Raw genomic sequence first — 20297 nt, forward strand, 5'->3', positions numbered from 1 at the left:
TGCAATATATGGTGGTATACAGGCAGCAAGTGGTAGTATACGGTGGTAGCAGTGATTGTGGAGCCAAACTGCCTTAGAGTTCAATCCTGGCTCTCTGACTCGCTAGCTGTGTAATTTGGGGCAAATTACTCAACTTTTCTCTGCCTTTTTCCACAACTGAAAATGTAGACTAAAGAGTAGTTGCTAATGGTTGCCAGGGGCTGGGTGTGGCGGGAGGGGACTGACCACAAAGAGGCACAAAGAAACTTCTGAAATGAGGGAAATATCCTATATCTTGTTTATAGGATTATAGTGGTAGTTACTTAGCTGCCTATGTTTTTCAAAACTCATAGAACTAAAAAGGGTAAATTCCACTTTGTATAAGTTATAACTTAGTAAATTTGAAGTTAAAAAAGGAGTAACAGTCAAAATTAAAGGAATAATGCACTACCTGCTTACATAAATACTCTTTAAATATTTGTAACTGTCCTAATAATAATAGGGAAAGGTTAGGTGGTGTAAGGAAAAGCAGAGTGGACTCATGAACCAGGGTTCTAATCTGGCTCTTTCACATATTAGGTAAAGGCTGAGCTCAGTTTAGAGAGTTCACTTACTTATTGTAAAGGTTAGATTAGACAACATGTGTGAAATACCTGTGAAAAAACTTAGAGCCACATAGGAAAGTGAGAAATGGGATTTTTCATGAGACAGCAATACAAAGTCACAGGGCCACATAAACTGGGGTAAAGGTCACCTCTCCAAGGTAGGAGAATGTGGTGGGTTGTGAAACCACTGAGAAAAGGAGAACGCATCTCTTTCTAAGAATCTTGATCCTGATCCTATTCAAGTCGCTATTGGCTCCACATTGATTCCAAGACAACCCAACTGGTCTAATGAGGTACGGACATACCTCAAACTCAAAGGAATGCCAATGCCAGGAGGAAGGAAGAGCTGCGTCTGGCAGAACATCTTTCGTCTGGACAATGCAGTAGGAGTCAGACACCCATTCGCCTCCAAAACTCCGTAACAGCCTCTGATGTGAAGAGTGAGTTAGGTCATTTCACCGCTGCTTTTTAGGTCGTGGACGTCTCAGGAGTTCCCACCCCTGGGAGCGTGGTGGATCCTGGCGGAGCGGCAGCGGCAGTGGCTGCTGGAATCTCATCATGGGTGGCTAGGGTCCCCCGCAAAACCCACAGCAGGAGCCACGTAATAAAATACTGCACTCGCGCTCTTCCTCGAGGAACAAGCATGGTTTTCAATGACAAGTATGGCTGCAAGTTGGGCCAGAAGTTGGAACACAAAGTTCCCTCCACAGTCACGAGGCACAACCGTTGAAGGCCCATGTGTCGCGAGTTCTGGCAGCCGTCACATGACAACCGCCACGCACCTGACGTCAAGGGCCACCGAGTGCGTGGCTTGGTTCCCATTAACTTCGACTGGGACCTGAACGTAACGAACCTAAAAGTTTGAGGGAGCAAGTTTCCTTGCCGGCTAGTTTACCCTCAGCAACCGAACTCCAGAAAGTGCTCTTCACGCCGGAAGTGCACTAATCCGCAGCACGTGGGGTTGCCAGGGCGCTCTTCACGTGACTGGGAGGGGCCTCGGGAACCTTGTAGCCAATGGTAGCGCGAGAGGGCGGTGCCTATGACGCGCCGGGACCTATCCCGGAAGTAGGGCTGATGTGGGGGCGGGAAAGGGCGGGGAGGCCGGGGTGTGGGAAGTGTGGCGGCCCCGCCCCGTGTCTTGGAACTGCCGAGGTCGACACCGCTGCCGCCGCCGCAGCTGTGGGAGACTGGCGCGGTTACGCAGGCGAAAGGCGCTCTTTCCCTGCTGAAAGGTGAAGACTCTGGGAAAAGGTGGTGGGGCTGCGACCGGAGCGAGGCAGGGCCGGGGAAGGCGGCCGGAGCCGAGCCCCGACCGTGGAGAGGAGGAAGGATGGAAGGGGGACCGAGGCGAGCGGGGGACCCGCCAAGGCTCAGGCCCGTGAGGCGCCGGGCCGGGCCGGGGATGCCGGCAGGACAGGGGGCGTCTGAGAGGTCGAAGTGACGGCGCTGCGGGCTGGGGGGAGAAGTGCTCTCCCGTTGCCCGAGGGCCAGGTGCTGCTGGCCAGGTCCTGTTATCTCCATCCTTCGTGGGGACATGAGGCCTGGGCTGGGCCCCCCGCAGTGAGGATCCGGGCGGCGGCGGAGGGCCGGGAGGCGCGGCGCGGTGCGGGAAAGTCACCGGCTCCTCCTGCAGTGGGACGGTGGGGCCGGGATTTGCTGCCCCCAGCGCGGGTGAGCGCCCTGGGCGGGTATTCCCCCCCCTTCAACGAGCTCTTCTGCGACTTCCCTCCCACCTCCCCACCGAAGGATGGAAAAGTTTGTAAGGCCGGAGTTAGAAAGTCCCCACTATTCTGGGTGGGTGTTCTATAAATGCAAAAATAATAGATCCATGATGCGTGGCTCGTAACCTCTCCGAAATGAGGCGTTTCCCTGCCTGCATGCCAGTTGTTAAAAAGCAAACAAACTTTTTGCATAGTACCCTCAGAAAAGCAACCATCTCCCCAGCCCACCATGGCGGACGAAATTGATTTCACTACTGGAGATGCTGGGGCTTCCAGCACTTACCCTATGCAGTGTTCGGCCCTGCGCAAAAACGGCTTCGTGGTGCTCAAAGGACGACCATGCAAAATAGTGGAGATGTCAACTTCCAAAACTGGAAAGCACGGTCATGCGAAGGTAAATGCCCTTCCAGGTCTTTCTTGGTGTTGGGGTTTTGATCATTTGTATTCCATTACAGAACATGAGGTTTCTGTAGTTATAAGTGTATAATGACACTTTTTTTTTTCTTCCCACAATTACTGGGTGATCAGCTATTTGAATACTGAAAGGTAACATTTCCTTCTTGGGCCCTTATAATGTTTCATTAACTGGGAACTGAAACTTTCCTGAATCCTAGTGACTTAGACAATCTATTCAGTTTACAAATGAGAAAACCTGTTCTACATTCTAACGAACCTAAATTCATTGTTCTTAATCACTCTTATGATTGAATTACTAGACTATATGATATTGGGTCTTGATATGTCATGATACTGTTTGGTTGTTCACTGCTTCTCAGTTGTATGACCACTACATTTTTTTTTTAAGAAAGTAAAATTAGATGACCTTGGAAGGAGAAAGAATCTGTCATAATCAGCTTTAGTATTATGCGTCTGTGTATGTAATGAGTGATATCTTGGCAAAGATTAAACAGTTTCCTGTTCTCCCGTCTCTGTTAGGTTCACCTTGTTGGAATTGATATTTTCACGGGCAAAAAATATGAAGATATTTGCCCTTCTACTCACAACATGGATGTTCCAAATATTAAGAGAAATGATTATCAAGTAAGTACTAATTTCCTTTAGAATGCTGCTTGTTTCCTGAAGGTGCAAATACTTTCTACTGTCCATTGTAATTTAATAAAACCCACAAGTAGTTTTGTAGGTTTTTCTAACCAATTGTTAAGTACCACTTATTTTCGAAATTGGAGAAATAGATAGTGCTATTTAACACTTGGTACCTTATCTAGGATGACTGCTAGTTTGCCACTTTTTAACATTCTTGCATTTTAAAAAACTTGAACACTTATTATTTCTCAAATCAAGTGACTCCATATTGTGAGTCCAATGTTTAGTAAAATTACTATTTTCCATGTTGTAAATTATTTCTCTTTGTTGTAAATACTTTCCAGGTATTTCTTTTCCCTTACCAGACCTAAGACTCAAGAAATTGTTGGAATTCATGTTCCACCAACCAAATTTGTGTGTATTAGTGAATGTGTGTCAGAATTTGGTATTCTTAAATAGGGAAATAAGTTGAAAGCCATAAATACAAAGGATAAAGTGTATGGTCACTGAATATGGTGAAGAAAATACAAAAACTTCGTAATTGTTTTATTCGTATTCAGTGACCATGCTGTGACCTTTTGTTAAATTATAGATATAAACTGCAAGTTTTAGTTCCAATTATGCATTTGGATAAGTCATGTTTAATGATAGCATTTTCTTGTTTGGAGTATTGATGGTAACCAAACCACTGACCTCATAGAATGTGGGAGCTCAGATTAATCACAACTAAAGTCTTTCTTGAAAGTCTGCAATTTCTTTATCAAGCATATTATATATAGAACTCTTTTCATTTTACATAGTGAAAAATACAAGTGTGACACTCGAATTCGTTTTACCCAATTTAAACTTGTTCCTTTCTATACCTCATATTGTGTTGTATAATTTTTAAAGAATGTCACCATTAACTGCAATTATCCAATGATTTCCTTTTACTTTTTGTCCAAATGTAAACATATTTTTGCACAGTTTTAATCTAGTAAGCAGTTTTATGTTTTCATTTTCCCACCTACAAATGTTTTCTAGGTTGCTTTGAAGTCTTCATAGAAATTTGAATTGTCTTAGTATAATAATAGCAAGATTTTTTTTAAGTCAGGCAGATCTGAGTTTTGATCTAGTTCTGCCACTTTCAAGCTGGGTGATGTTGGACAAATTATGCAACCTCTCTGAGCCTCAGTCTTCTCATCTACAAAGGAGGGATAATATGAAGATTAATGAGAAAATGTACTCCATAATTCCCTCAAAGTAGTTTTTTTTTTCTGCTTCCCCTTTTTCTGTATAAAAACTTCACTTAATCATTCCATTATTCTTGGAGCACCTAATTTAGACATGGCATATAGTGGATGCTCAATAAACGTTTGTTAAATGCATACATGATTACTCAATGAGGTAAAGATAGTACAGCCAACTAAAGCTAAGCATAGAATTTTCTTTTGCCAAAAATAGATTTCTGTTTTCATCCTTAACGTGTGAATGCTTTGAATATTCAATATTCATTAATATTCATTCAATATACAAAGCTTTTACCCTTGAGTGTTTCAGAAAGATGGTATAAGTAGTTCAGATGACTACTACAGTGATCAAATTAGCCAGTCATTGATTGGAGCTCAAGATTTAACATAAAGGAAAATTTTGGTTTGGGTTTTATTTTGAGATAAAGCAGGACCTGGACTAGGATGAGGGGTATAAGATGAGTGAGGCCCTTGCCTCAAGCATAAAATTTTAAATAAAGACAGTACCAGAAACAATGCCAAGCCACACAGGGGCCTGATCCTGTCTGATATTTTGTTCATTATAGAATTTATGCATTAATTCTAATTTTTAAAAATATTACATTAACCTGATCACTGAGGGGTGTGTGTGTGTGTGTGCGCGTGCCACCTTAAATTTTGTACCCAAGACAAGTGCCTCACTTGCCTCGCCGTAGTCCCAGCCTTTGGTATGTAGTCTGTGTTCCAGAGCGGATCAGAGAATGACTCAAGCCTAACAGTCTGGGTCCAGATCCTTGCTTTGGCACTTACTAACTGCATGACCTTGGTTGGCAAGTTATTTAATCTCTCACCTGCCTTTCTTTATAAAATAAGGATAAGAATAATAAACTCCTCATGGAATCACTGTGAGGTTTAATTAGTTAATTCGTAGAATAGTGCCTTGCAGAGTGAGCACTCAGTGATCACATCCCTTCATTATCAAGTCACCATAGAATACTTATTTCTGTTCATTAAAAAAAATTAGCCTTTTTTTAGCCATGAGCCTTTCCAGTTATATTTATTGTCCTATGGTGGTCTTCACTCACCTTTCCAAGTGCCTTGATTAAATTTCTACTTATTATTTAGCTACATGTAGTCCTTTGTATTTGCTGAATTCAGTATTTCAAGTGCCAGTTTGACAGCTAAAGTGAAATATATATATCTGTTCATTATAATAATTAAAAAGTAAGTCTTTGTTTAGGAAAAGAAATGTATCAATATTTACAATTTTAATTTTACATATTTTAACATAAGTTCAGAATGAAAGGAAAATTGTCTCCTGAATTCCATTCCAAGATGTAGCTTGGATTGGAATTGCTAATTTCCATCACTTCTCCCCAAAGTAGTTATGGTTATCTGGGGCTCACTGATGGTGTAAAATACAAATACACCCAGACACCTTTGGGAATCCCCAGACTCTTAAATATAGAAACACTTGTTCAAACTCTGGTACACACTTGAGTCATATTTCTTTAGAAAGTTCTGTGTTCCTGTGCACTACAACACAAGTTGAATGCCTTTTCTGCATTTACTAAAGTTTAACCTGTCATTTAAAGACCACTTTTCAGAAGGAAAACTAATCACTACAGGACATGTTAAAGTGTATATTGTGCATCTTTGGATTATTGATGAATTGCCAAAACTGTGAATATTAAATCCTAGTATATTCTTCAAATAAGTGGTATGTCTTTTGGATATGGAGTTGAATTTTGTTGTTGCAACTAAAATAGAACAACAAAGAAAATAATGATGCTATGAATTCCTTGTGCCTAAAGTCTTTTTATAATTTATACCTGTTCTGTGGAATCTTTGTGTTCCCTGGTAAAAGCAGTCTTTCTTTGGAGTAGAAAACCTGTAAACCAGCAGATCCCAGTACTGCAGGGACAAGAAACAGATATTTTGCTACAGTATCATTGAGGGTAATAGTGAGAAGAGTCTCCTACCTTTGGTTCCTAGACCTGTGTATTCTACCTATGGGAGAAATAGTACCATATATTGGAATATATTTAACCTGTAAAATAGCACCCAGGCCCAGAGTGTGTCATTCAGCAGGAGGCAAAGATGAGTCTTCAATAGGCAAATGCACACAGGCAAACTGTCTTAGAATGATGGAGGACGTGGACCAGTGAATTCTCTGAGCATTGTCCTGTTGTCTTTTTATTTTGCCTGTTAAATGAATTTTTTAGCCAGAAATGATACTATGTGAGGTACTGACAGTAATGTGACAGTTTACAAATCCACACATGAGATTTTAGCAGAAGCACTGCAGGCAGCAAAGGCAAGTTTATATGTGGAGTAAGGATCTATTACAGTGAGCACAAACTGCTGCCTCTTCCATGAGGGAGGGAGTACGATGTTACCAGGTAGCTGGCTCTTCCCCCGGGGAAATGGTGCCGTATCAGGGACTCTGTATTGGTCTCTGCTATGAGGTACCAGCAGTGGCTGTAGTCAGATCAGCCTTGGTGAGAGAAAACCGGTGTCATCGAGCCCATGCCACTGTGGCCAGTTGTTCGTGAGCCAATTGAACAAGGACTGGGAAGACTACAAAAAGAAGCTGAATGACATTCACAGGTAGAATCATCTTGTCACCTAATTGTCTGCCTCCTCAGTAGCATGTCCCCTTGGTAAGCATTTATATGGACACATTCTCTAACTATTTGGAGAGGACCCTCCGCGTACCACTTTCCCAGACCTTATTGTCAGCAATTTTCCCATCTTTTTCTTTCAGTTTTGTTGACCTTCCATCCATACTCTTAGCCCTTGCCCATAATCAGTGTAAATCCAAACCTTTGGTTCTCTCTTCTTTCAAGTCCAGTACATGAAGTTCTCATCCCCACTGTCTTTCAGGGCCACCTCTGAATAGTTTCATCAGACTACGCATAACCATCTAGAAACCATTCTGAATTTTGTTTTTCAGTCAGGTGGTAATAGGGAACTCCCCACAAAGTCATCGGTACAAGTTGAGGGAGAAATTGTGGATGTTGCAGAAGAAGGTGCTTCCAAGTCTCATACAACTTGTTGGTGCTTTCAGGAGCTGCTCAAGTTGATCTCACATATGCAGCTTCTACTTAATGATGGAGTGCTGCTGTGCATACCCAACTTTATGGCTTGGTGTGTCAGATAACACTCTAGTTGATGATAGTGTTATTTCCTTGTGTTGTCTGATAACAATGATCAAACATTCAGTTCCCCCCAGGGACCAGCAGCTCTAAAGAAGTAGTTTAAGAGTGCTGCCGGAAGAGGAAAAGGAAGAAGGAGAAAGGAGGAGGTCTCACCTAAAAGTCTGACTGTTTTGAAATAGATTGAGAAATAAAATTAAATTCAGAAATTAGGGCTAAGCCACCTGTAATGATGCTATTCCTTCTCCAGCCTTCTTCTGTTGTATACCAATAATACAAATACAAGCAAAAAAGTTCCCCCATAATTCTCCTTTTTCATGTTCTTTCTTACCAGACCACATCATGGATAGAATCTGCAGTCACTTACTCTCCCCATATCCTTCCTTTCAGTTCATGCTTTGCTTCCTCAGCTCCCTGTACCCCCCACTATTTAGTGGTTACAGTGCTCTTTCTAGAATTCTGATATACTATAGCATTTTTCTTTTTTACTTTTTATTGTGAACATTTTCAAAATCTGATGAACCTCACGTACCCATCATCCACCTTCCACAATTATCAGTACATAACCAATCTTGTTTCATCTGTACCCCACCATCTATTTTTATTTGCTGTACCCTCTACCTCTTGGTTATTTTGATGCTAATCCCAGATATTATATCATTTATCATTTCATCTGCAAATATTTTGCTACACATTTTTAAAAGGTATGGGCTGTAAAAAACAGCATACTGTGGCACCCCCAAAATTAGTAATTCCTTAATATCTTCAAATATCCAATCAATATCTACATTTTCCTAATTGTCTTTGTTTTTTTGTTTGCGTTTTGCTTTTTCAGATGTGATAGTTACTGTTTTTGTTTTACAGTTTTTCTAAATCAGGACCTAAATAAAAGTCCACGCATTGAAATTGGTTGAGGTATCTCTTAAATCTACTTTATAGGTTCTCCTCTCTCAGACATGCATTTGAGCCTCTCTTCCCTCTCTTTCCTCCCTTCTTTCTCCCTCTCTCTCTCTCTCTTCCCCTCCATTTTTGATGAAGAAACTAGATAAGTTGTTCTGTAGACTTTCACGCAGTCTGTATTTTGCTAATTGCATTTCCTTTGTCCCACGTATTTCCTGAAAATTGATAATTAGATGTACAGACTTGATCAGATCCAGTTTAGATTTTTATTTTCTTCTTCTTTTCTTTAACAAAAATTACTCCATAGGTGATATTCTGTGCAACCATCAAGTAAATGAGTCTGATGGTGTCTTTTTTTTTTTTTAATTTTTTTAAATTTATTTTTGGCTGCATTGAGTCTTCGTTGCTGTGTGTGGGCTTTCTCTAGTTGTGGTGAGCGGAGGCTACTCTGCGTTGCTGTGCGCAGGCTTCTCGTTGTGGCTGCTCTTGTTGCAGAGCACAGGCTCTAGGCGCACGGGCATCAGTAGTTGTGGCACGTGGGCTCAGTAGTTGTGGCTTGTGGGCTCTAAAGCGCAGGCTCAGTAGTTGTGGCACAAGGGCTTAGTTGCTCTGCAGCATGTGAGACCTTCCTGGACCAGGGCTCAAACCCATGTCCCCTGCACTGGCAGGCAGATTCTTAACCACTGCACCATGAGGGAAGCCCCTGATGGTTTTTTTTTTGTGTGATGTTATTAGATATATAATTGCCTTAATCCATTAATTTATTAAAGGAGACAAAGTAATCATCTGTTACTTTTTTTTTCTTTAAAAGCCAGAACACTTCTATAAGAGAAGGTTTCCTTCAGCTTTTTTGTTTACCCTGTGGTACAGTGTATAATAGGAAAGCCAATATAAATACTTGATTCTTTCCCTTTAAGTACCAGTTTTCAAAATTAGTTGGTTTCCTGGTATCTACTGAAGATGACCAGTGAAATTTTTTTTTCACTATGAACTCAAGCATTTAAACACATTTATGTTTCAATCCATTGTAGTTATTATCATTATTGATTATCAAATTGTTCTTTCTTTATTCCAGACCTTATTCTGGTTAGCTCCTGAATCCCTTTGATATGGACCTAGTGGTCTTTAATAGCACCATGCTTTCTGATCTTGTATACTTCCTACTGTGGACCTGGAATTATCCATTTTCCCAGGAGCCCTATGGAGAGAAATAGCACCATACATTGGATTCTTTTAGTAGGAAATGACAGATACCACATTCTGGTACTACTATTTTGGGTGTATGGTATAATTTCAAATGTCATTCAGCAGCTTGCTACACCACTGCATGCCTGAATCCTCTATTACAAGTTTTCTGACTCTGCCCTCTCCTGTCTCCTTGCTTTCTATTAGCAAAATGATTACTCTCTCTACCAAAAAAAAAATTGTTCATAAACATCTCAAAGTTATCAAATAAGTAGATTGCTTACAGGTGAAGAATCAGAAGGAAATATTTAGAATTGACTTATAACTGTTTTCTTACCATCCTCTCCTTCCAGCTCTACAGCGTCAGAGAGGGCTTTGAGGGAAGATTGAAAAAGTTGCACAAAAATATGCTTGAAACAAAAAAATGACACCGTTAGCTTTTTTTTTCAAGATTGAAAATTACAAAAGGGGAAGTGATACCTTGAGAGAGGAAAAGTCTTGCAGATACTACCTTAGCCAGGTGATCAAAGTTAATATCACCAGTAATAGGACATAGTGACATAATTTGTCTCTTGATGTGATACTCTGAGGACACATCATATATGTAGTAATCCTTCCAAAAATGCGCTAGCTGACTCATTAGAAAACAAACTCAAACTGAGCAACATTCTATAATACAGTAAACCTGTACTCGTCAAAAATGTCAATGTCATGCAACACAAAGGGTCAGGAACTGTTCCAAATTAAGAGACTAAACTGACATGACAGCCAAATAAATACAAGGCATGATCCTGGAGTTGAAAGGGAAAAATTGTTATCGAAGACAATATTGGGACAATTGGCAAATTTGAATATGGACTATATATTGAATAATATGTTAGCAATATTGAATTTCCTGATTTTGAAAAATAAACTGTGGCTATGTAAGAATATGTCCTTGTTCTTGGGAAGAACACACTGAAATATTATTGCTGAAGAGTCATGATGTTTGAAACTTACTCTCAAATGGTTCAGCAAAAATAAGAAAAGAATAAGAATGTGTATGGTATGCATTTTATATATTCCATATATACAGAGAGGGAAAAACAGCACATGTGGTTAAATGTTAACAAAGAGTAAATCTAGGTAAAAGATAAAGGATTTTATTGCATTATTTTTGCAACTTTTCTCAATATCTGAAAAATTTTAAATTCATTTAAGATCAAATAATTCATTTTTATTATTTAATTTTACTTTTCTGTAGCTTAGCTTATTTTTGAAATTTTAAATTTTATTTCTTATAGCAATTTATTTTAATATTTAATATTTATAAATATATATTTTAGATGTTTTATAATATGTCTGTATCTTTTTGTATTTGAAATGCTTTATATTTCATCCCATGGCTTATTTTATTAATTCCCTTTAAAAAATAAAATACCATATAAATACCAAAATATCAGTATTATTATTTGGTTTATGTGGTTCAGTCACTAGTGGAGTGGGAACCTTTAACTCTTGAAATTGACAAGTTCTACTTCAGGGAATTGTTAAAAGAGCTGAAATAAAAAAAGATGAGCCTGTGGTTAATTGTTTAAAAATTACACTTCTGTCTCAACTCAACCTCCTTGCTTCCCGCTTTTCTGCCAACTACCTCACAAATGTTTGAGTGACCAAAAGATTAATTAAAAGTGTTTGTGGTGGCTCAGTAGGATGGTTTTTTGTTTTTGAGATTGTAGACATGTGTAAAAACTGAAATCTCCGGTGGTAGGTGGGGTTTCTGTGGAAAGCCATTGCCAGAGTTGGTAGTGCCATAGAGGAGAGCTTTGAAACTCTACCTCTGTGGTATGCCTGTGTTATGTCATAGGGGCTAAAGGGGACCAGGGACCATGTCTTTAACTCTTTTTGTGTATGTCAATGGTAGCATCTGGTATGCTGGGTGATTGCCTTTTATAAAACCTGTTAGACAAATGGGACCTAATGAAACTTAAAAGCTTCTGCACAGCAAAGGAAACCATAAACAAGACAAAAAAACAACTCCCAGAAAAAAAAAAAAAAAAGACCACTCCCAGAACGGGAGAAAATAATTGCAAACGAATCAACAGACAAAGGATTAATCTCCAAAATATACAAACAGCTCATGCAGCTCAATATCACAAAAACAAACAATGCAATCAAAAAATGGGCAGAAGACCTAAATAGACATTTCTCCAAAGAAGACATACAGATGGCCAAGAGGCACATGAAAAGATGCTCAACATCGCTAATTATTAGAGAAAAGCAAATCAAAACTACAGTGAGGTATCACCTCACACTGGTCAAAATGGCCATCATCACAAAATCTACAAACAATAAATGCCAGAGAGGGTGTGGAGAAAGGGGAACCCTCTTGCACTGTTGGTGGGAGTGTAAATTGATACAGCCACTATGGAGAACAGTATGGAGGTTCCTTAAAAAACTAAAAATAAAATTACCATATGACCCAGCAATCCCACTACTGGGCATATACCCAGAGAAAACTATAACTCAAAAAGACACATGCACCCCAATGTTCATTGCAGCCCTATTTACAATAGCCAGGTCATGGAAGCAACCTAAAGGCCCATTGACAGACGAATGGATGAAGAAGATGTGGTACGTATATACAATGGAATATTACTCAGCCACAGAAAGGAACGAAATTGGGTCATTTGTAGAGATGTGGATGGACCTAGAGACTGTCATACAGAGTGAAATAAGTCAGAAAGAGAAAACTAAATATCATATATTAACGCATATATGTGGAATCTAGAAAAATGGTACAGATGAACCTGTTTGCAAGACAGAAATAGAGACACAGATGTAGAGAACAAATGTACGGACACCAAGTGGGGAAAGGGCAGGTGGGATGAATTGGGAGATTGGGATTGACATATATACACTAACTAATATGTATAAAATAGGTAACTACTGAGAACCTGCTGTATAGCACAGGGAACTCCACTTCGTTGTGTAGTAGAAACTAACACAACATGGTAAAGCAATAATACCCCAATTTTAAAAAAAAAACCTTAAAATTCTAGGCACACTGATGGTGTACATGCTTTTAGAATAAATTAATGTGGCCTGGCTGTTTCCTCATACCTGTAATGAAAGAAATTCAGTGATATCAATACTGTGCTTTTTTGCAGGTTAGGTTGATGACTGGTTTTGTTTCATTAATGTCATCAGCAAGCTAATGTTTTTCTTTTTTAAAAAATCTAGTGTTGTTAGCAGTGAGCTGGAGACCAAAAATTTTCCACTTCAGTTTGTTCATAATCAAATTATAAAACACATTGTTTGTAATCATGAAAAACTGAAAATAGCTTTTATGCCCACTAATACAAAAAATGGTTAAATCAGTTACAGTATAACTTTGCAGTTGTGAAGTGATTAGAGAGACTAAGGTAGGTCCATATTTTCCAAAACGGAAAGATTTCTAAGATATATTAAGTGAAAACAACTTGCTGAAAAATACTTGTAATATCTCATTTATTTTTTAAAGCAACTATATATTGTGTACATAACTTCAGGATACTCTATAAAAAAGCCTAAACTGTTTAATAACCTAGAGATTTGCGGGAGGGGAGAGTGCAGGAAGGAATGAACTTATATTTTTTGTCTGTACCTATTTTATGCTTTTGTATGTGTAGCATTCTTAAGCACCAAAATGTATTAATGTATTACTGTGTACTGATAAAAATTAATATAATTGGCAATTTATGTAAAAATTACAAAGGAGTGGGTGTAATCTAATCAGTGCAAATGATATAATTTCTTTCAATAGCTGATATGCATTCAGGATGGTTACCTTTCCCTGCTGACAGAAACTGGTGAAGTTCGTGAGGATCTTAAGCTGCCAGAAGGTGAACTAGGCAAAGAAATAGAAGGAAAATATAATGCAGGTGAAGATGTACAGGTAAAGACTTATGGAGAGATTGTTTTTTTAAATCATTTTATAAAAACTTTGACCTAAACTAGTTAGCATAAAATACTATATGTGAAATACAGCTTTTAAATACTGCTGAAATGTTGAAAATGATCTCTAGAACTAGGCAGTTTTCCCATGATACCTTTTACCATGGCCATTACCAAAGAAAGTATCAAAGTTCATTTTTTACTACATAGACACTGTCAATCCCAAATTTGTTTTGAAGATCAGCCTGAACTATTCTTAAGGATGAGAAAGGATGTTATGGGAATACTAAAGAGTGAAGGTGGCTTACTTTATCTTGTTGTAACTCTCAGAAGTATAACGTCTAATAAGTATTGAAACATTTATAGTTCTTATTCTCCTGTTCCCTGAAAGTTTTCTTAAAAACCACAATTTGAGAAATTTAGCTTTAGAAAACTGTAAAAAAAGGTAGATTATTTGATCTTGGAATACCTCTTTACAAAATCAGAATGTATAAAATATCCACAAATATCCAATGTATGATGAATTAACTATATCTTATATATGTATTGCCTTTTGAATACATTTTTACCTGCATTTTTTTCCTTCTAGGTGTCTGTCATGTGTGCAATGAGTGAAGAATGTGCTGTAGCCATAAAGCCCTGCAAATAAACGGGAACATCAGGCATGAGCAAAATGTTTAGGTCTGGATCAACTGCAGATCTAAAGTTTGGTTCTAAGTTGTCACCAAAGCTATGGCGTTCATAAGCAACCTCATTTCTTTTTTAATTGTTTTGAAATTGTGCTGAGTTAGTTTTGCAGGCAATTCGTAATTTAAAAAAATGATCAAGATGTATAATTCTTTTTTTTAAATTTTGTAGGTGTCTTTCCTATAACTTTCCTGTGGTTTTCAGTATGTAAGTCTAAGAAACAGACAAGATAGCTTCAGCAGATGTGATTTGTCTGAGCAAATCGTTCCTAAATTTTAGTTAAATGATAAATAAACCAGGGTTTTAAATCAAACAATGTAGCATCTAGTGGTATGGAAGCACCACATTTAAGTTGAATTGCTCTGCATTAATTTCGAACTTAATATCATAGAATAAGTAGATTATGGATTGGAATTGTCAGTTTCAGCATGGGTGTGGCAAGTACAGATCCTTAAACAAAAATCATGTTATCAAAGAGTGCCAGCTATCTTAGTAACCATGTGCAGCCCACCTGTATTACCTCAGTCATTCTGTTCTTTGCCAAATTGCTGGTAGACTTAATATAACCTATATTATGGGGATTTTAGTACTTTCTTGTGGTTGACAGAGGCATTAAACTGTTTTGTGATAGTTAGCAAGTCATATTGTAAGGAAGACACAAAGGACAGTGGCAAAGGATGTTGGTTAAAACTATAGGTTTTTATTTGTGGCCTTTGTATTCAACATAAAAATAGGAAGTTTCCATTTGTGTTTTTGCCTTTAACTCTTGTTTTCTCTCTTTATTAAAGGGAGTGACCTGCTTTACAGGTTACTATGTAGCACTTTTTATCAATTATGTCGAATAAATGTTGGTATTTGTAGTAGTCACTCCTTTTCAGCCATTTTTAAGTAGACTTTTTTGACATCAAAATATTTGTTAGACAAAACTGGAAATTCTTACTTTAAATTGATTTGGAACATTTGTTAAATTTATGTATATTTTTTCTAACATGAAAGTGAATCATAGAAGAAAAGTCACTTTATGTGATAATTATTATTTAACTTAAGAAGTATATGTATTTTATCTGATTGTCATGTGACTTAATTCAGTTACTGGTGTGAAATATATCTAGGAAAGAATTCTATAAACAATTATTTTAAAAAGTATTTTAGGTGATTCTGCTACATTTCTGTTTAGTCTTTTGGATCATATATCTATATTTCCAGAATTCTAGGCATTGTCACAGGGTTTGTGAGGACCTTTGACTCAATACCAGTCATTATATTGCAGTGAAACTTAGAACAAAATCACCATTTCAGTAATAACTTCATTCTCTAAGACTCATTATGAGACCTCTCCCATCATACTTTGACTTCTAAAAGGCCTTTGTACCTATCATCTAGAGGAAAATATGTATGATGCTGTAACTGGTCTACTCAGTGACTGGAAATAGCATTAGGAACAGAAGATCCCAAAGTTTTAGTTACTTAGTTTGCACACACTTTTAAATCTTGTATTGGCCTCAGCAAACCCATTTGGAGAAGAAGCAAGATACTTTAAGGAAATGCAAGAGGAATTCTAAAGCACAAGAAATATTGAGGTTGTAGTTAATCATTTTTAGTGTAACATTTTAGTTTTTCCCATCCAAAGCACAGTTAGTAACTAGACTAAATTCTTTCCAGTATTCCATTTAAGTATCTACTACATACTGCTCTAGTTTTTTAGTACTCTGTAATATGTATCTTACTTGGGACTGGTTGGCATTGTTACCCACAGGAGCTCCAAAAAGTTATCAGTCTGTGTTACTTGCTGGTCATTCATATGACCTCAGTTAACCACACTGATGTTCTGGTTTAGTATTAATTCTGGATTGGCATGCCCTTGTTCTTCATAATTTGTCAAACTTCACATAAATATATTTTCAATTGTGAGGTAAGTGTATATAAATTATAATAATGCATCTGTACCTTCATATCTTGAATGGCAAAAGCTATTTATGCTTAAATATTTCATTTTAATTACTATAATGAGTATAAATACTCTTCTGTCATATAATTAATTATAAGTATAGATTTTAAAGATATGGGACTGTTTATTTTCACATAAGTCAGTACATGTTTCTCTAGAACAATATATTTCATTTAGAAAAGCTTTATAAATTGTATTAAAAGGAAGCAGGAAACATATTTTTTAACAGAACAGAAGTGACTTCATTCTTTTTTGACATCAGAAATGTTAAAAGTTGATTCCTAGTATTTGTTGTACTTTTTTGTAGCAAATGTGTTAAATGTCAAAGTTACCATATATAGAATGTAGACTGTCACATTGATAGATTATACAGTGATACCTTTTTGTCTGTAGGCATTTCACCAATTTATATACAATATTATAGTAACAAGTGGAATATTTGTTTCTTTCTAGAACAACATATTTTATTTCTACTGTGAAGACTTTGTTTTACCTTATTTGCTACAAAGTTGTATACCCTCTGAAATAGATCAAATTATTGCTACTTTGACTTAGCATTTGCATCATAAACATAATTATGATGTTTCTTTTATGCTCCCCTCCAAGGGCTGTCAGTCACTTGAAATTATTGCTAACCAAGCTCTTGAATACGTTTCCATTTATGGTACAAAATTCTGTACCAATGCTTTATAACAATTATCAGAACTCTCCCGCAGCCAGAGCATGAAATCTTTAATAGGAGATGCTGCAATAAAATGTTTAGGCTATAAAATTTGGGGACACAACTTTTCATTATAGCACAATTAGTGTGCATGTGCACACATAGCTTTGTATGTTTGTTCTTTTTACAACGTCATTCCAACTCTTAAAAGTACTGTAGTCTAGTACTGCCTCAAATGTTGGTAACTGTTTTTTTTTTTTAATTTACAGCTTTTCCAGAATTTGTTTTTGTACTTTAAAGTTTCTCAATTAGATTATTTCTAGTTGAACTGTAATTTGAATGCATTGTTCTCAGGGCTCTTTGTGCTAAGTGCTGAAGTTTCATTATTTCAAAGCTAACTGCCTGAAAGTATATTACAAATTTTTTCCAAATTATAATAGAGTGATACATACAAACAAAAATCCATAATATCAACATACTTAAACCATATACTAAATATTCAAGAAAAAAATGAGAACATTAGTAACATCTATACTGGAATCTTGCCATATTTTTTTTCATTTTAGAAAAGAATTTGGTAGTCTTATCTTAGACCCTTATCCTTAATGATATATCTGAAAGCATTCCTTTGGCCCAGAACCCAGAGATAGTTTTAGAGCCAAACTTTGATGTGATTCTCAAACATATTTAGGGACAACAGAACAAAAATTCATAGTACTTTTTTGGGTACACTAAAATGTTTACATATTGAATTCTGTAATACGACCTAGGAACAAATTTATTATGAGAAAATATGGCTCTTAAGCAGAAAATGTGTGAACTATAAGCATATTTCCATAAACAGTATATTATATTGAACTGGTCAACAGTTTAAAATTTTCTGATATCATCTAAGCAGAGTACTTTATAGTTTTCAAGCCTTTTTTTTTCCCTACCATTCAGACAAGTAACAGGCAACAAAAGCTTAAGAAAAATTTATTGTGGAAAATCTTAAAATTGAGAAAATTCAATCTATTAACTTTATTAAATTTTTTTCTCTGAATTGGGTATATGGCATTATTTGATTTTAGCAGGGAACATTTGGATTTAGCTTACGGAACACAGATGTTCTGTGGGAACATGACTTGAAGTTCTATATAATGTTTTTTCATTAAATAACCATCTGAACATCAAGGTAACTACCAAGTGAGGTCAAGTGCCTGAAAAGTGCTGTATACATCTAATTAGCATGTTTTCCTTTCATGAAAGATGCATCTTATAGCAATGCATATCAGGCTTTCACCTAAAAACATACTTGCCAAACTTTACCATCCACCACTATCTCTGTCTCCTTAGAACAGGTCGAAACCTATTTTACAATTGAGAGAGATTGCTTTATTTATATAAAGTCCCTAAAACTGTGTCTTGATATTGGTAGACTTAAGTTTATCTTAGTTCAAGATTGCACATTTTTAAAGCTCTGGATATAAACTTTATTCAGTGATGACTATACAGCTTGTCATAAGTCATAGTTGTGACCATTCTTGAAAGGAATTCTTTATTGTGGTTAATATCTACTATAAATAAGCACTCTTGTGCTTGTTACAAAGTATAGTGCAAATTACTAGCTCTATACTGTTTTTGTCCTCCTCTCCAAAAAGAAAATAGTTGAAATGGCATTGTCTAATCCAGTGGCACTTTATTAGTAATACATTTTATTTGTCATAGGTATAAGAGAACTTATGCTTTTACCTGCAGAGACTTATATGTTTTAGCTAAAACTTTAAAACTGTAAGATATGTAGTATGGGTATTATTATAATCATGTATTTTACATTTCAAAAATGGGTAAAATTAAAATATTAAGCCTTTGTCTATATTAAAATAATTGTGAAATCCTTTAAAATATAGATGGTAAACTTAGCAATTATAATTTTTGTTACATTAAAATATATTTGTCTGTTAACATCATCAGTTATATTAAATAAAAATAAAGTTAATTTAACAGCTTACACTATTCTTGTATATATACATTCCTAGAAACATTTTCATACTAGAAATTAATTTGTATATTACTGTTAAAAGAAAATCTAACTTGTATTTTTATTTTTTTTATATTTTAGGTTCTTACTATACAGCACCCTAGCTTTACAGCTGGGAATGTTAATTTCTAGATTTTAGTTCCAGATTTAGGTACACTTCTTTTAATCTTTAAATTTTTAATAGTTTTTAAGAATACATAAAATACATGGTTCAAAATTCTATAGGTACAAGAATAAATGCATCTTCCCATCTTCGTCCTCTTTCTGTGCATTCTTCCAGAGATATACAATGCAAGAGAGTTTAGTGGTCCCTTCCCCACCCCTGATCTCCCAGGATCTGAAGTGTTCCTTCTTTACGAGAGTTGCTGTTCTCTTTCCACAGCGATGTGAATGGTGTGATGAGTCCCTGAAGCAAACTCTTCACCCTTTTCCCAATCCTCACCATATCTAATCAACACCATCTGGACAGATTCATCCTCAGGGGCTCAGCAGTTTCTTCCTTTTACACACTGTACTATTCTAGAACATCTCTGTCACTTCCTGACTTGTGGACCATACCAAGACTTCCAGTGTAGTTGTCACCTCGTATCCATGATCAGTATCACTGTTACCCATAATCTTCCATATCCAGCAAGCATAATTGGGCAGTGGGAGAAGCACCAAATTAAAGTCTTCCACCCGTCAGCCCCACTCTTTTTTGCCACTTGCAAATACCAGTAGCTTGTTTCCCAGAAGTAGGCATGAGAAGGGTAAAGGAAGAGTGAAAAGGGACTAATTGTATGTTATGTATCAGCCTGTCTGAGTTTCTTCTTCCCACCACCCCAACCTCATATTTAAACATTCTATCCAAACAGGAGGTGTCCTATGGAATTGCCACTTTAAAAACCCTACTGCTTGTCTAAAGTGTGTGTTCCACTGGGAGCTTAAAGTATCCATTGCCACAGTACATTCAGCAGGATCAGTTACAATCACTGGATGTGTATCAGCTCAAAAGAACCCACCTACAAGGTTTTATCAATCCATTTTCCAATTTGAGAGTTATTTCTGAGTCCATTCAAAATAATTTCCTGCCACCCACGGGTACTACCTGGCATCACAATGACTTGTGTTCCAGTGTTTAGGAGGGCCCCAAAGGCTCGGCAACCACATTTGCTATCAGATTCGCAACAAAGATCCTAACTGGGAGAATGGAGGTTTATCTACCTAATAATGATAGTGTGTCTGCCTTTTTTGGTTCACAGTTTATGTGTGTGTTTCACTTAAATT

At 37.0% G+C, this 20297-nt stretch overlaps 1 protein-coding gene across 1 annotated transcript; it reads left to right on the top strand.

Annotated features, from left to right (window-relative positions):
• Positions 1–1702: 1702 nt before the first annotated feature.
• On the top strand, positions 1703–18994 carry EIF5A2 (eukaryotic translation initiation factor 5A2). Its single transcript, XM_027111882.1, has 5 exons — positions 1703–1816; positions 2500–2699; positions 3242–3346; positions 13585–13716; positions 14305–18994. The coding sequence occupies exons 2-5, from the start codon at positions 2535–2537 to the stop codon at positions 14362–14364; spliced, it is 462 nt and encodes a 153-aa protein (XP_026967683.1). The 5' UTR covers positions 1703–1816; positions 2500–2534; the 3' UTR covers positions 14365–18994.
• The last annotated feature ends 1303 nt before the right edge of the window (positions 18995–20297 follow it).

This window comes from Aethalodelphis obliquidens, unplaced genomic scaffold (genome assembly GCF_003676395.1).
Source record: "Aethalodelphis obliquidens isolate GAN/ISIS:26980383/991018 unplaced genomic scaffold, ASM367639v1 scaffold1, whole genome shotgun sequence".
NCBI classification, from domain to species: Eukaryota; Metazoa; Chordata; class Mammalia; order Artiodactyla; family Delphinidae; genus Aethalodelphis; species Aethalodelphis obliquidens.